The 14,536-nt window shown below is 63.4% G+C and overlaps 3 protein-coding genes across 3 annotated transcripts; all 3 read left to right on the forward strand.

The window, feature by feature from the left end:
* Positions 1-1,090: 1,090 nt before the first annotated feature.
* Positions 1,091-2,157, forward strand: VTJ83DRAFT_2337 (uncharacterized protein; the record flags this gene model as incomplete). Its single annotated transcript, XM_071008596.1, has 3 exons — positions 1,091-1,150; positions 1,241-1,712; positions 1,823-2,157. The coding sequence occupies 3 exons, from the start codon at positions 1,091-1,093 to the stop codon at positions 2,155-2,157; spliced, it is 867 nt and encodes a 288-aa protein (XP_070868877.1).
* Positions 2,158-3,100: 943 nt separating this feature from the next.
* Positions 3,101-6,077, forward strand: VTJ83DRAFT_2338 (uncharacterized protein; the record flags this gene model as incomplete). Its single annotated transcript, XM_071008597.1, has 6 exons — positions 3,101-3,639; positions 3,788-4,019; positions 4,081-5,151; positions 5,468-5,627; positions 5,846-5,906; positions 5,978-6,077. 6 exons carry the CDS (start codon positions 3,101-3,103, stop codon positions 6,075-6,077), a joined length of 2,163 nt encoding a protein of 720 aa, XP_070868878.1.
* A 5,232-nt stretch (positions 6,078-11,309) lies between these two features.
* Positions 11,310-14,396, forward strand: VTJ83DRAFT_2339 (uncharacterized protein; the record flags this gene model as incomplete). Its single annotated transcript, XM_071008598.1, has 4 exons — positions 11,310-11,736; positions 11,805-12,286; positions 12,361-12,881; positions 12,968-14,396. 4 exons carry the CDS (start codon positions 11,310-11,312, stop codon positions 14,394-14,396), a joined length of 2,859 nt encoding a protein of 952 aa, XP_070868879.1.
* Between the last annotated feature and the right edge of the window lie 140 nt (positions 14,397-14,536).

Raw genomic sequence — 14,536 nt, forward strand, 5'->3', positions numbered from 1 at the left:
CCTCGGTATGGAAGCTGTCGCGTCTGAGGCATGAGTGGCATTTCGGATGGTTGATGTCATTGCCCCGCCTCTCGAGCCTGCGCCATAGCCTGAGCCATTGGCGGCCGTTGAAAGCGGGGCAGGCTCGGCGAGGCCACGACGAGCTCTCCCGAGCCGCCGGAGTCGTGCCGCAAGCATCCGAAACCATGAGCGACGGCCTTTGCTTACACAGTCCATGGCTTCTTCCACTCCTGGAATGAGGAACAGGCCAGACCCAACCCTGTTTTTTGTTTTTTTCACCTTGGCTGAAGAGATGACGAAGAGAGACTCATTCCACCGTGCATTCCCCTGCCCCCCTCTCACCCAGCTTGTACCTCACCACGGAGTGTGGACCTATTAGTGAGTGCTTGACCATGCCCGTGTGGACTATTTTCGGTACTGTATTTCGTACTGTCTCCATCGCCATGAGCACGTGAAGTGACATCAAAAGTGGCGCTCCCGAATTCGTGGGGAAAGCCAAGCCGATCTCCCGTTCTGCCCGGCCCCCCCCCCCCCCCCCCCCCCCAGCCCCAAGAATTGCATGCTCCAATCTTCGCACGCAATCGCAATCAGCGGGCGCGCTGACGCCACTGTTGCTGCTGATGTTATGTCGCTGCGTTGCATTGCGACTGGAAGCTCACCCCCGACGCTCAGGACCGCCTTGACGACGAGCAAGCTGCCCCCAAGCCCCGAACACGCGGGGGTGACGATTGCTTTCATCCTTGACTTCCGTGATCAAGCCATGTCCCAAGACGTCGTTGACCTGCCCCCGCCTCTCTCCCGGACTCATTCTCGGGACCTGAGCCGGCGGAGGTCGTCCAGAGATCGCATCGAGGCCATCTTGGAGGTTAGTCCTGGATCCTGAGTTGAGCACACCTGGTCGGCACTTGTTTATCCTTCCTTCATCTTTCCCTGGGATACCCCACACCTTGTACTTTTTTCCCGCGTCCTAGTGCGAGCATTTAGGTGCCGGCAACGTACAGGATCGAATCCCACACCGGGATCCGACGTTCTTCCCTCCCCTAGATACCTACCACCACCACCACCACCACCAGCTCATCGTCCCACGAGCATGGCCAGCCTGGCAGAGGCCATCTTCGGCCACTCGGTGAACGACATCTTCAGCTCTGCTGTTCGTCTGCTGCCCCCGGTTTCCACGCCAGCTTTTCCCTCCTGCGTGAGCACCAGAGCGCCAGCCGTGCTGACCTGACACCTCCAACAGGGCGCCCGCGAACGGGCCGAGGCGCTCGAGGCCAGCTCGGCCAACGTCAGCCCCAAGCTGCAGCCCCTCCTCGGGCCCTCTGCCAGGGGAAGCGAGCCCTCCGGCTCGCGGCTCCCGGCGGGCATCCACCACCACGGCGAGGATGGCGGTCACCATGGCGGCGTCGTAGCCACCCAGCCAGGGGGCTACCAGAGCCTCAACTACCAGACCGTAAGCCCCGCCGATCCCAACACGATCCCGCACAAGCGGTCGATCCAGTTCAGCAACGCCGCCAACCCGCCGCCACCACGGTCTCCGCGGCCCAGCACGGCGGCGCCGGCGGCGCGACAGGACGATGGCGCGGGAGAAGAGGAGGACGAGGAGGAGGACGAACAGCTGCGGCAGGAGTCGTGGTTCAAGAGCAAGCTGCGGTACTTTAAGAGCATCGAGCTAGAAAACAAGGGGAGCGTGGCACGGGATCACCTCGCCTTAGGTTCGTTGTCCCCACCCGACCGGCGCCCCGTCGCCGGAAGATGACGACGTCTCGTCGGGCCCGCCCGTCGGAAAGCAGCGCTAACCCCACGTTTCTTTTGCCGAGCGCAGAGCGAACCTTCCTTGCCTGGCTTCGAACCTCTCTCGCCTTCGCCTCCATCGGCATCGCCGTCACCCAGCTCTTCCGGCTCAACACGTCGCTGGCCGGCGACACGCAGCAGGCCGAGACGCTGCGGCGCCTGGGCAAGCCGCTCGGCACGACGTTTCTGGCCGTGAGCATCCTCATCTTGCTGCTGGGGTACAACCGCTACTTGCAGGGCCAGCACTGGGTCATCCGCGGAAAGTTCCCCGCCAGCCGGGGGACAATCTTGCTGGTGTCGTTTATCGCGTTTGCGGTGACGTTGGCGTCGCTGGTGGTTATTGTGGTGGTGAGGGCGGATGAATAGAGAGGCGTAGTTGCGCGGCGTGGGACTAGGTACCCGTAGGGCTAGGTACCCGGAGGACGAGGTGATTGGTCTCTGGTGTTGGTTGGTCAGGCGTCAGGATAGGTTGGAGGCTGGAAATGCCTGTGAGGGTCAGGGTCAGGGTCAACGCAGATGTGGGCTTCTGCATGGGAACGGTTTTTTTTTTTTTTTCTTTTCTTTTCTTTTTTACTGGGCAGGGCATGATTGATGAAGGCCATCTACTGAGTATGACGCCACCGAAGGAAACGATGCGCGCAAAGGAGCCGATACCACGTTGTACTCTGGCGGGCGCTTTGGCGGTTTTGAGTCGACGTCTACTATATGTTGAATTGATCACATGAGGTTTTGTTTTGCTGCAAACAACGCCCCGGCCAGGCTGTTGTGGCCGTCGTTGCAACGGTCTACGGGCTGTCTACAAGGAAATGCAGCAATCAAGTACTAAATTGGACTCTGTCCCACTTTGAACGTCTAGTTATGTACTGCGTAGTCGACCAAGCAAGGTGAATGAAACCCACTCTCGCTTCTCAACCTTGGAACCAACCAAGATCCACCACCACACACATCATCATCATCATCATCATCATCACCACTGTCAACTCATTCTCTTGCGCTTTTCTTGCTCTTGTGGACACGACACCTCAGATAAAAAAAAAAAAAAGAGCAGGAGAGCTTCCCAGACTTTCTAAAGCAACTTCATCCCGCCAGCAGGGACAAGGCAGATCCAACCTCTCTACAAAGACCCCACCTCGTTCGGTATCTGGGGTACCTCAGGAGCCTGACCCGGCTACCCAAGAGACCACGCACAACGTAGTATAGATCTCCTTCGGCCACCTCTCCGTATCCACCAACGAACCAACCAACCAGCCAACCAACCAACCAATCCCTCTCTCCAACTTGGAAAAAGGCGATGAGATAGCAGCCAGCCATGAAGAACCCGGTCGACATCCCCACCTTCGCGGCCGCCCAGCTCGCCCTCCTCTCGGCCGAGCTCGCCGCCGAGGTCGCCGAGTCCTCGGCCCTCGTCCGCCTGCACGCCCCCTCGGCCCTGCAGCGCGCCGGCGTCGCCCTGACCAACCTGACCGTTGGCGCGCGGCGCACGGGCCTCGGCGGCCGCACCGTCGTCGAGCTGGTGCCGGACCGCGCCACCTCGTTTTCTTCTTCCTCCGGGCCGTCCGGCGGCGACGGCGGCGGGAGCGGCGGGCCGGATCTGCCCGAGCATGGCATCCGCGTGGGGGACATTGTGCTCGTGTCGGAGCAGCCGGCGGGGACGGCCAAGAAGAGGGAGGTCAAGGAGCTGGAGGGGAAAGGGGCCAAGGGGGTGGTGACGAGGGTCGGGAAGGGGGTGGTGGCGGTGGCGGTGGATGAGGGGGAGGGGGAGAAGGAGGGGAAGGGGGAGGATGGTGTGCTGGGAGGGGAGAAGCGGGTTTGGATGGTCAAGGTGGCGGATGATGTTACGTTTCGGAGGTGAGGTGTTGTTTTTTTTTTTTTTTCTTGTTCCTTTTCTTGTTCTTTTTTTTTTTTGTTGTTGTTGTTGAGAAAGAGGAGGAGGATGGATGAGAGAGGGGTTGGGCATGGGGGACATGGGTGAACGAGCTACGGCTGACCAGGCCAGGATGAACCAAACCATGGAGAGGCTTTCGAAGCTCGAGGAGCGCGAGTACACGCCCTTCATCCGGGTGCTCTTTGGCATGTCGTCGCCGTCGTCGGTTCCCGAGGACCTGGCCAACGACCCCGAGGTTGGCACGATCGACTGGGTGGACCCGACGCTCAACGACAGCCAAAAGGACGCCATCCGTTTTGCCCTGGCATCGAGGGAGATCGCCCTCATCCATGGCCCGCCGGGGGTGAGCAAACCTCTCCTTCAGTCCGTTGCGCATGCCATGTCTAAGCCAAACGCGAATGCAGACCGGCAAGACCCACACCCTCATCGAGCTCATCCTCCAGCTCCTCCGGCGCAACCAGCGCGTCCTCGTCTGCGGGCCGTCCAACATCTCGGTCGACAACATCGTCGAGCGTCTCGCTCCGCACAAGATCCCCCTCGTCCGCCTCGGCCACCCGGCCCGCCTCCTCCCCTCGGTCCTCGACCACTCCCTCGACGTGCTCACCCGCACCTCGTCGGCGGGGGCCATCGTGCGCGACGTGCGGGCCGAGATGGACGCCAAGCAGGCGTCGATCCGCAAGACGCGCAACGGCCGCGAGCGCCGCGCCATCTACGCCGAGCTGCGCGAGCTGAGGAAGGAGTACCGCGAGCGGGAGCGGCGGTGCGTCGACGAGATCGTGGCCGGCAGCCGCGTGGTGCTGGCCACGCTGCACGGGGCGGGCGGGTCGCAGCTGCGGCGGGAGGAGTTCGACGTGGTCATCATCGACGAGGCGAGCCAGGCGCTCGAGGCGCAGTGCTGGGTGCCGCTGCTGGCGGCGAAGAAAGCGGTGCTGGCCGGCGATCACCTGCAGCTGCCGCCCACGATCAAGTCGCTCGGGTCCAAGAGGAAAGGCGCTCCGGCCTCGGGCTCGGCCGCCGGCTCGGCCGAGGCCGCCGCGGGGTTCACGCTCGAGAGGACGCTGTTTGACCGGCTGCTCCAGCTGCACGGGCCGGGCATCAAGCGCATGCTGACGACGCAGTACCGGATGCACGAAAGGATCATGCGGTTCCCCTCGGACGAGCTCTACGACGGGCGGCTGGCGGCGGCCGAAGGGGTCGCGCACCGGCGGCTGCGCGACCTGCCCTACGAGGTGGCCGAGACGGACGACACGACGGAGCCGCTCGTCTTCATCGACACGCAGGGCGGCGACTTTCCCGAGAAGAACGAGGACGACGCGGACGCGAGCGGGACCAAGAAGCTGACCAAGAGCAGCCTGTACGGCGACAGCAAGAGCAACGAGGGCGAGGCGGCGCTGGTGAGGCAGCACGTGCGCAGCCTGGTCGAGGCGGGAGTGAGGCCCGAGGACATCGCGGTGGTGACGCCGTACAATGCACAGGTGCGTACCCTCTTCCCTACCCGAACCTTGTTCCTTGAGTCCAGCGGAGGGAGGGGGGGCGCTTGAGACTCTCGAGTGACAAATGCTTGGCTCCCTCCCTCCCGCTGCACCGTCGATCGGCCCCGGAGATGGAAGACGGGGCTACGCTAGCGTACGGTCTATTGCAGGGGAGCTCCGTTCATGCGGCGGCGGAGGCGACGACCGGGCCATCCGCATGAACGGCTACAGGATGGGCGTGTGCGGAGCATGACGCTCCAACGGAAGACGGAGTGGAACGAAGGAACGGGGCTGACCCATGCGCCGTCCCGGCATGCAGCTTGCGATCCTCGCGCCGCTCAAGGAGACGTACCCGGGCATTGAGCTCGGGAGCGTCGACGGGTTCCAGGGCCGCGAGAAGGAGGCCGTCATTGTCAGCCTCGTGCGCAGCAACTCGGAGGGCGAAGTCGGGTTCCTGGGCGAGAAGCGCCGGCTGAACGGTAAGCATGACAATCCTCACGCGAAAGTGAACCAACGCTCGTCCCAGCTGGGCGTTCGGGCTCAGACGGCCGAGGAGTTTATGCCTCGTCGTCCGTTTTTTTTTTTTTTTTTTTTTTTTTTTTTTTTTTTTTTTTTTTTTTTTTTGCTCTCTTTTGCCATCTCGAGATAGGTAGGTAGGTACTCGGTATCGCTCGACTAACCACCACCTACGCTTTAGTGGCCATGACCCGCCCCCGACGCTCGCTCACCGTCATCGGGGATTCTGAAACGGTCAAAAAGTATGCCCGCCCCAGCCCCACGGTGTCGGGATGAAGCAGGTGGCTGACTCGTGCCAACCCTTTTCTTTCAGAGGCAGCACGTTCCTCAAGCGCTGGATGGACTTCCTTGAAGAAAACGCCGATCTCCGTTACCCGGATGTGGCGGCGTTGCAGGCGCAGGACAGAGCCTGAAGGCATGAAGACGCAAAAAAAAAAAAAAAAGCAAAGCAGCAGCGGCGCTTGCGGCGGAGCCACCGATCTAACGTACACAGTAGATGCTGTCCTGATGCTGACGGCGGCAGCAACGCAGCGGGCCCGTGGGTTCATGCGCCCAAATCCGGACCAGAGTTTCGGAAGGACAATCTCCAAGACCCGGAGAAAGAGGAGGAGAGGAGGATGGTGAGCAACCCGGCCCCCGGAGAGGGGTGGGGGGAGGGCGGCCGCGGAATGCGAGCATGTCAAACCCGTTGGCAGGCCTTGTTTGGTTCGTGATGGGAGAGATTCGGAGATTTCTCTCGTCGATGATTGCGCAGGGGCCACCGTCTGTGTACCCTTACCACCACTATACACGTAACTGTCGTAGTTAGTTATCTGCCCGAAGCCACGGCCGGGAAGAGAAGGGAGGGGGGTGGTGGCGTCATCTCGGCCGGGTCCTCACCGTCGGTCGACCGACGACCGGTGATCCTCCATGGCATGGGGTCCATGGGGCTGGTTGGGTAATACAGAATCGTTCCAGGTTCAAATAAGTAATGCGCTCAGCAGCCAACACAAACACCAGGTGAGAAAGGGCAGAAGGGTTCAATCCCATCCCATCCCATCCCATCCCATGCAATCCCATCTCATTCAATCCAATGGCATCCCGCAACCCGGCCTCATGGCGGCCCTGTTTTCTTGTTTTTTTTTTTTTTTTTTTTTTTTTTTTTTTTTTTTGGCCATGCCAGCCGTGTTCACCGTCGGGCGCTGAGCACAGTGGACGACGACGATGATGACGACGACGACGACGCCGGGACGTTGCAACGGAACGCTTCAAGCTCAAGACCCTTCCATTTCGGTGCCAAGAGCCTGGACCCTTGGTGTTTCAGGCTGCCTTTTGTCAGTGGAGCCAGTGGAGTCTGTCACCCCTTGCCGGAGCGGGGGGATTCCACGTTGCGACGTGGTTGAGGGTTCTGGTGGAGGGCCCTGACTTTTTTGACCTTTTTTGACCAGGGTCCGGGGTTCCTCGGCCCCGCCCTCCCCCTCCCTCCCCTGTCATTGTTGTCTTTTTTTTCAGACGGACGTTTAACTACGCAGTAGTATCTTGTCCAACGTGGATGGAGGAAATGATCAAGTACATCGACTATAGTACATACTAGTATGTGTTGGAAAATACGAGCCTCGTGCGACGCCTCGCTAGGTTTCCATATTTGTGGCAATGCGGTCGGTAGTCTGAAGTTTGGCGTCGGCCTTGGTGTTTCACGCCCGCCACCCAGCATGCAGCGTTGCCCGGCCGGGTTGTTTTTGCGAACACAACAATGTCAAAGCACCAGTTGGGCGTTCCCGTTCCGTCGTTCCAAGGGGGGGGGGGGGGGGCGGGACCGCGGCCATACACCATAACTGCTACGTGCACAGTACTGCGTACTGCGTACTGCGTACACCGTAAGTATGTGCGTTGTCGGTTTAGGAAGCAGTTCCCACCCAAGAAAAAGTTGCGCAACCTCGGCCGCGGGCGTAATTCATCCGGAGATCGCACGGCACCTTGCTGGCCGGCTCATGGCATCGCTTGTCGCTTGTCGACCGTTGACCGGGCCGTTTGTTTGGCGAGATATCCAACTACCCTGCGCAGAGCCGGGGGCCCCGTCTTTGCTAGTCGATGTACATATGTACCACAGTATGTACTGCTACTCTATGGATGGATGGATGGATGGATGTACTGCGTACGCGGTGCTCTGGCGTACACGACCCGGCCGGAACCTGTTCGGAGCGGAAGGTATGCGCGCCCGCATCGCAACGCCTAGCGAGCAGCAGCAAGGGGCGTAAACAAAGCGCGCGCCCTGGAGCCGCGAGCCGCTGGCATTGGCTCCTTGGCGAGCATTCCGCGAGCTCGTACGCGTTACTGTTACAGCTTGCTTGCGTGCGCTTCGGCATCGACGTTGGCAACGTGCATTGAACCCCATGCAGGCGGGTGGCCGATCCGATGTCGCCGCTGCGAGGCGAGCGGCGGCCGGGGAGGCTTTCCCTGGAAACGGGAGACGAGAGGAAGAAGGAAAAAAAAAAAAACAAGAGGCGGAGAGCATCACCACCGTGCGGGTCGCACCCGAGAGGTTCGCGAGAGAAACACCGTGTCGCCAATCGATGCCCTTTATGGGGGACGGCCGGCTGTGCTTCCGAAGCGGCCATCTCGCGAGGAGCGGATATATATGCACGGCCGGGGTGAGCGAGGCGGACGTGCGCTGGGCGGCGGTGGAGCGCTCGGGTGTGTGCGGGCAGAGGTCCGGTTGGGCTTCCGAGGACGAGATCAAAAAACAGCATGTATTGGTTTTTTGTCTCTGCAACTGTTGTCCGCAAGGTTGACTTGCATAGGGATAACGCAGGCAGCCCGAATTTGTAACGCGTTCAAGCGTGTCCATAGGGACAATGCGAGCGGGAGGTAACTAGTGAGGTATGTAGTGCGTGACGGAAGGCCGATCATAGCAAAAAGCCCTGGACGATAAGATGGCCCGGCCAAGGCCCTCTCGGCAACCTTGTGCGGATGAAACAGCCGCCATTTCCCAAGGGACACCCAAGGGTTACCCAAGGGACACGGCAACAGGGGGTCGGCGCCGAGAGGCACGCATGGCACGCACTCCTGAGGTTCCTCTGGCTGGCTGACAGTTCACGTGCTGGGTTGGTTGTGTTGCTCGTTGCGTTGACGGGAATGGCCCGTGGCCTTTGCGGCCTCTGTGCCTTCCAGAAAGGGCCTTGCTGGCATGGGGCCGCGAGAAAACCCGGAAGGTGGCTTTGGGGAAGCCGTTGCCGACAGGAACGGGATTCCATCCCGTGCCGCTGTTGACTGTTGACCCCTGGGAAGAAACGGTACGGTACCATACCTAGGTACACGCTCACATGCTGGTACGCGAGCCGTGTTGTACGTACTGCGTACCTTAAGGTAGAGTGGGCTCAGCACTCCGTAATGAAGGAGACGGGGAGGGAGGGAGGCTTTGGCCCTTTTTTTTTTCCCAACCCTTTTCCCTCAGGTCTTCTTCCCATCCGTTTCATCTCAACCAACGCACGCACCAACAAACACACCCAAGTCCCAAGCCTCCATCACAACCCTCAATCGGTCGGACACGCCACTGCCAAACCCGCGACGTAGCAGCGGGTTCTTGTCCCCTCCCTGAATCAGGCAAGGCCGCCGACGGGCATCAGGGGGTGCCGCTGAGCCCTGGCCCTGCGTGCCACGATTGCGCTATGTTTTGCTAACCGTGCGGCGCGCGTGGCTTCGCTCGACTCCACGCCAACTAAACGTTAAAGTACGCTAACAAACTCCACCTTCACCCAACCCCCCACCGGGACCCGTGCCTTGACGTTTCCCACGCGACCGCTCACCAATGGAACCGTCGTGGTTTCGATCGCTCTGCCTTGCCTGGCGGGGAGGCTCCCTCTCTTGGGTCTCAAACCGAGAGCCATTCAAAGGCATGAAAAGAAGGACGGCACAAGCCGCGCCTCTGATTCATGCCAGCGTTCCCTCTTTTTGTCTTTTTTTGGGTGGGGTAGGGGGTTCCGTTGAAGATTTGATTCGACCACACATGCCTGCCATCAAGTGGTGGGAGATGATGGAAGCTCGGCTCCAGGACGGGGCGCATCCCCCACTCCCGTCAGAGCCATCTTGGGGGGGGGGGGGGGGGGGGGCGTGGTGGTATCGGTTGCCAGCGGGTTGTCGTTCAGAACCTTCCGAAACCAGCCTCCCCTTGAGAGCGAATGCACCTCCACCATGCCAAGGTGCAGCTGCAGATGCGCGCCGGAGACTCATGCCCAGTTCGGTGGCCCGGAGCGATGCATTGCACTTTGAAGGAACGCAGCGGCTGGAGACGGCCGAGAGCGCTCGTCCAAGCCGCATCCAAGGCCCGACGGGCTGAAGCCGCGGAGAGCTCTCGGTCACCGACATCTGGGTTGGAGGGACTTGGAGGGACCGTCACCGCGATGCTGGACACTACCTACGTATCTACTAGAGTAGAGGTAGCTCCTGGGTACGCTAGCACCCCCCACAAGGAGCCATTCATTGACCCGGAAGGGGGGGGGGGGGGGGGAGGCCCCCTGACAGTCAAAACATGGGCTTTCACAGCAGATCCGGATCCAGCAAGTTTGGAAACGGCTGATGGATGGATGGCACGCCGAAGCATGGGAGCAAGCCATGCCCGATGATCCTGTCGTCACGCCCCCGTCTCCACCTGCGACCCCCCTCTGCGCCCCTCCCCCTCCATCACCGTCGCATCGGCCACCTCCATCCTTGCCTCGTGCGCCCGTACGCAGACCAGGGACGTCGAGGGTGCAGCGTGTTTTGGCCCGGTATAATACTCACCATTGGTGCTGCCTTTCTCGCCCCTTGGCGGGGCCGGTCCCGCCATCTTGCATGTTGTTGTCTTGTTTGTTCCCTTCCCCCCCTCCCTCCTTTTCTTTTCGTGGTTGCCGTGGTGTGCCGCCGATCCTGCGCGTGCGTCCCCGCGACACCGAGCCCTTTTAGCCCAACGCCTCGACTTCCGACGAGCGTGTTTGTGTGTGTATGTGTGTGTGCGTGTGCGCGTGTGCGGCAGCAACAGCAGCAGCAGCAGCAGCAGCAGCAGCAGCAGCAGCAGCAGCAGCAGCAGCAAGTAGCATGAGACCTGCTGCAGCGGGTCAGGGTGTTCCGTGTTGCTAAGCCCTCCTTTCTATCCACTCGCCCACCCACCCCTCCCCCCCTTCTTTCATGTCGACCCGACTCCATTCGTTCCATCAAGTCCGCCACCCCTCGGTGCCGTCGCACACCGTCCAGTCGTTCGCTCTCCTGGTCAGCATTTGTCTTCCAACGGCGCGGTGGCTTCGTACATAGCCATCCCGGCAGCCATCAGCTCACCGCCGTGCCATTTCACTCCCGCCTCGTCCCTCCCGCCTCCACGCCCGCACCCGGGATATCGCAGCCGCAAGCACCAAGGAGCCGCATCGCTGGGCCATGCGGAGCTCCTGAGCCAGGACGCCGGCGAGGTTCGCATCAACGTCGATCCATTTCACCAAGGATCCCCCCGACCGTCTTCCAACATTCCGCTTGGACGGCTCCACAGCAACGTCCGGACGGCAGATGGCCCCAGGCGGCGAGGCCGTCTTGTTATGAAGCACCTCGGTCCGCCTTTGATCCGCCCTCCTGCTTCTCTTCTCTGATCCGGCCTCTCCTCTCTCTTTCCGGACCACGCCGACCGAGACCGACGCATCGCGATGCCGAGCCTCTTCGGAAAGTCGGGTTCCACCTCGGGCCGCGCCAAGGCCCGGCACAAGTCCATCCGGGGGACCATCTCGGCGCCGATACCGATACCCACAAGCCCCAACGACCCCGATTTCCCCATCCGAACCAACTTCCCCGGCGTGCCTGCGCCGGCGGACGACGACGAGCTTCCGATCCGGACCCCCGGCGCCGGCGCCGGCACCGGCACCGGCACCGGCACCGGCATGGCCGTGCCTCCTCCCCCCCACGGGGACCTCCCCGACGAGCTTGCGGCCGCCAAGGAGGCCATGGACCCTGGCGCGAACAAGGAGCAGCAGATACCGCCTCCTCCCGACCACGCCTCCATGTCCGGCAGCAGCAGCCGCAGCAGGAGCAGCGTCGGGCGCCGCCACGAGCAGGAGCCGAGGATCGAGCCGGCTCGTCCGGGGACCGGCAGCCCCCCGTCAACCGCCAACGGCTCCGGGGGCAGCGCGGGCCCGGGCGTCCAGCCAAGGCCCCGGCCACGCCGCAATCGCCGCCGGCGAGCGCCTCCCACACGCCCGCCGCCGTCGCCTCGGGACGTCCATCGCCCCGCACGCCGTCGCGCTCTCCCACCGACCGGGTCCCTTCGGCCGCGCGCAAGGCGTCTCCGCCGGGCCTCTCTCAGTCCTCGCCGCCGCCGGCGAGGAGGGCCACGAACCCGGTTCTCGGGGCCGCCGCCGGCAGCGCTCTCGCCCCCGCTCCCGCCCCCGCCGCGCGCTACTCGGTCGTCAGCGACGTGCCCAGCAGCGGCAGGCAGACGGCGCACAGCAAGGACGGCCCGCAGCGGAAGAAGTCGGCGTTCCGCTCGGTGCTGGGGCGGCTCTTTGGCCACGCAAAGAAGAAGACGAACAGCGCGGCCGTCCACGACGAGGTGGCCATCCTGCAGCAAGAACCCCCCGAGCCCGAGCGCCGGTCGAGGCCGCCGGGGCCGGCGGCGCATCACCGGAGCGTAAGTCCCCCAAGAGAAGAAGAAGAAGAAGATGATGATGATGGCTTCTGCGGTTGCTGACGTTGGCCGTCCAGGATCCGACCGCGCTCGGCCGGCCGGGCCAGAGATCCCCCAAGCGCTCGGCATCGCTGCCCCTGAGCGAGTACGACCGCCCGCTGCGGTCCCACTCCATCGGGCCCGACGACATCTTGGCCATCGAGAGCGCGCGCAACTCGCTGCACATGGACGCGGCCGGGATCGCCCCGGGCAGCCTCTCCCGGAGGCGAGCCGCGACCGCGGCCGCGGCCGCGGCGGGGCGTTCTTCGCTTTTGCACCCCCATCCGGCCTGGAACCGCGAGTTCGGCACCGGGCTGTCCCCGCGCCCGGCCAGCGCCCACGGCCGCGGCAGCAGGGCCGGCGGCCGCAGCACCGCCGAGCCGGATCCGAGCGAGATCGGCCGCGCCATCACGAGCGACAGCGGCGGAGGCCTGCGGCGGCGGTCCCGGAGCCTCTCCGGGCTGGAGGACTTTGCGGGGGCGGGTCCGAGAGGCGCCCCCTCGTCCTCGCCGCGCGCCGAGCGCCGCCGCAGCGACGAGATTCGCTACTGGCGCGGGTCGTACGACCCGGCCTCCTGTCGCCGCTGTCGTCCAACGGCGGCGCTCAGGACGACATTGACGACACCGCCCTGGGCGACGTTGCCAGCACCGCGCCCGGGAGCCCCGCCGCGGCCCAGCGCCGCCCGCCGCCGCGGCCCAGGACGCCGCCGCAGCCGTTTCGCTTCGGGCCGCTCCCCAAGGAGATGATGGGCATGAAGATCACCCAGGCGGCGGACTTGGACACGAGGCTTGCCGGCCTCGAGGTCCGCACCCTGCGGCTCGAGGGCGCCGTCGACAAGCTGTACCACCACGTCGCGCCGGGCCAGGACCCCGGGCTCGACCTCCGCCCGGCCGGCGACGACGCCAAGGATGCGGCCCCGGGAACGCGGCCGACCAGCTCGCGCCGCTCCATCGACACCGACGCCCAATCCCACCTCTCCATGGATCCCTACGCCGGCGGCCAGGCCGGCTTCCTCCAGCCCCCTCCCGTGCTTGTCCGCCCGGCCAGGTCGAGCAGCCTCGCCGCGAACGCCCTGAGCCCGACCTTCCCCTTGCCGATGCGTCTGCAAGAGCAACAGCAAAGCCAAAGCCACCACCACCACCACCACCACCACCACCCCCCCTCGTCCCCTGCCGTCCGCCCGGCAGCGACAGCCGCCGCCGCCGCCGCCGCCGAAGCGGAAGCGGAAGCCAACCTCCACCGCGACGCCCTCATCGCCCAGCTCCGCCGCGACCTCGACGCCGAGCGAGCCGCGCGTTTGCGGCTCGAGGCGCAGGTCAAGAAGCTCTCCGAGAGGGTCAACACGCTGTCGAGCACCATGTTTGCCATGGTCCGAGGGCCGAGCGAGGCCAAGTCGCAGGAGCGGCTGGCCGCGAAACCGTCGCCGTTGTCGTTGTCGTTGTCGTCGTCGTCGTCGCCGCCGCCGCCGTCGCTCGCGGCCGGCGCTGCGGGTGCGGCCGGCGCAGGCGGAGCAAGCTCGCCGCTGACGGCCCGGACGATGTCGACGACCTCGGCCGCCGGCGGCAGGCTTGCGGTGCCGGTGGTGCAGAGGGAGGAGCAGTATTCTGTGTTTGAAACCGACGATGACGACGACGATGACGACGACAAAGACGACGACGACGACGACGACGACGATGAGGTCAGCGCCGAAGACACCACCGCCGAAACCCTCCTCACCCGTCACGAGACGGCGTCGTCGTCGCGGCTAAGACGGCCCACGGTCTCGTCCAAGGGATCCAAAGCGGCGGGCGCAGACGGCGAGGGGCGGCACGCCGCAGGGGATGATGATGATGTCCACGCCCCTCGCGAGGAAAGGATCCCCGTGGTCTCGTACGGGGCGTTTGGCGAGGAGCTGAGGCCTCTGGATCATCGTGTTCACGACAGCGACGACGACGACGACGACGACGACGACGACGACGACGAGCACGGGCGTGCCGGGGGTGGCGAGGAGGATGAGCAGCGCAGGAAGAAGGCGGCGCGGACGCTGAGCTTGAGCCAGCTGACGCTGGGAAAAGGGCAGAGGGCGCAGGTGTGAGCGAGAAGAAGGCTTGCTGACAACCGGGTCCCTTGTTTTTTTCCCCCCTCTCTTGGTTCGTTTTCTTGCTTCTTCATCGGCATCACGGGCCTACCGGCAGAGGCTTTTTTGGGGTTGGGTCTCTTTTTTTTCTTCTTCTT

Source organism: Remersonia thermophila, chromosome 2, assembly GCF_042764415.1.
Source record: "Remersonia thermophila strain ATCC 22073 chromosome 2, whole genome shotgun sequence".
In the NCBI taxonomy this organism is placed as follows: domain Eukaryota; kingdom Fungi; phylum Ascomycota; class Sordariomycetes; order Sordariales; family Chaetomiaceae; genus Remersonia; species Remersonia thermophila.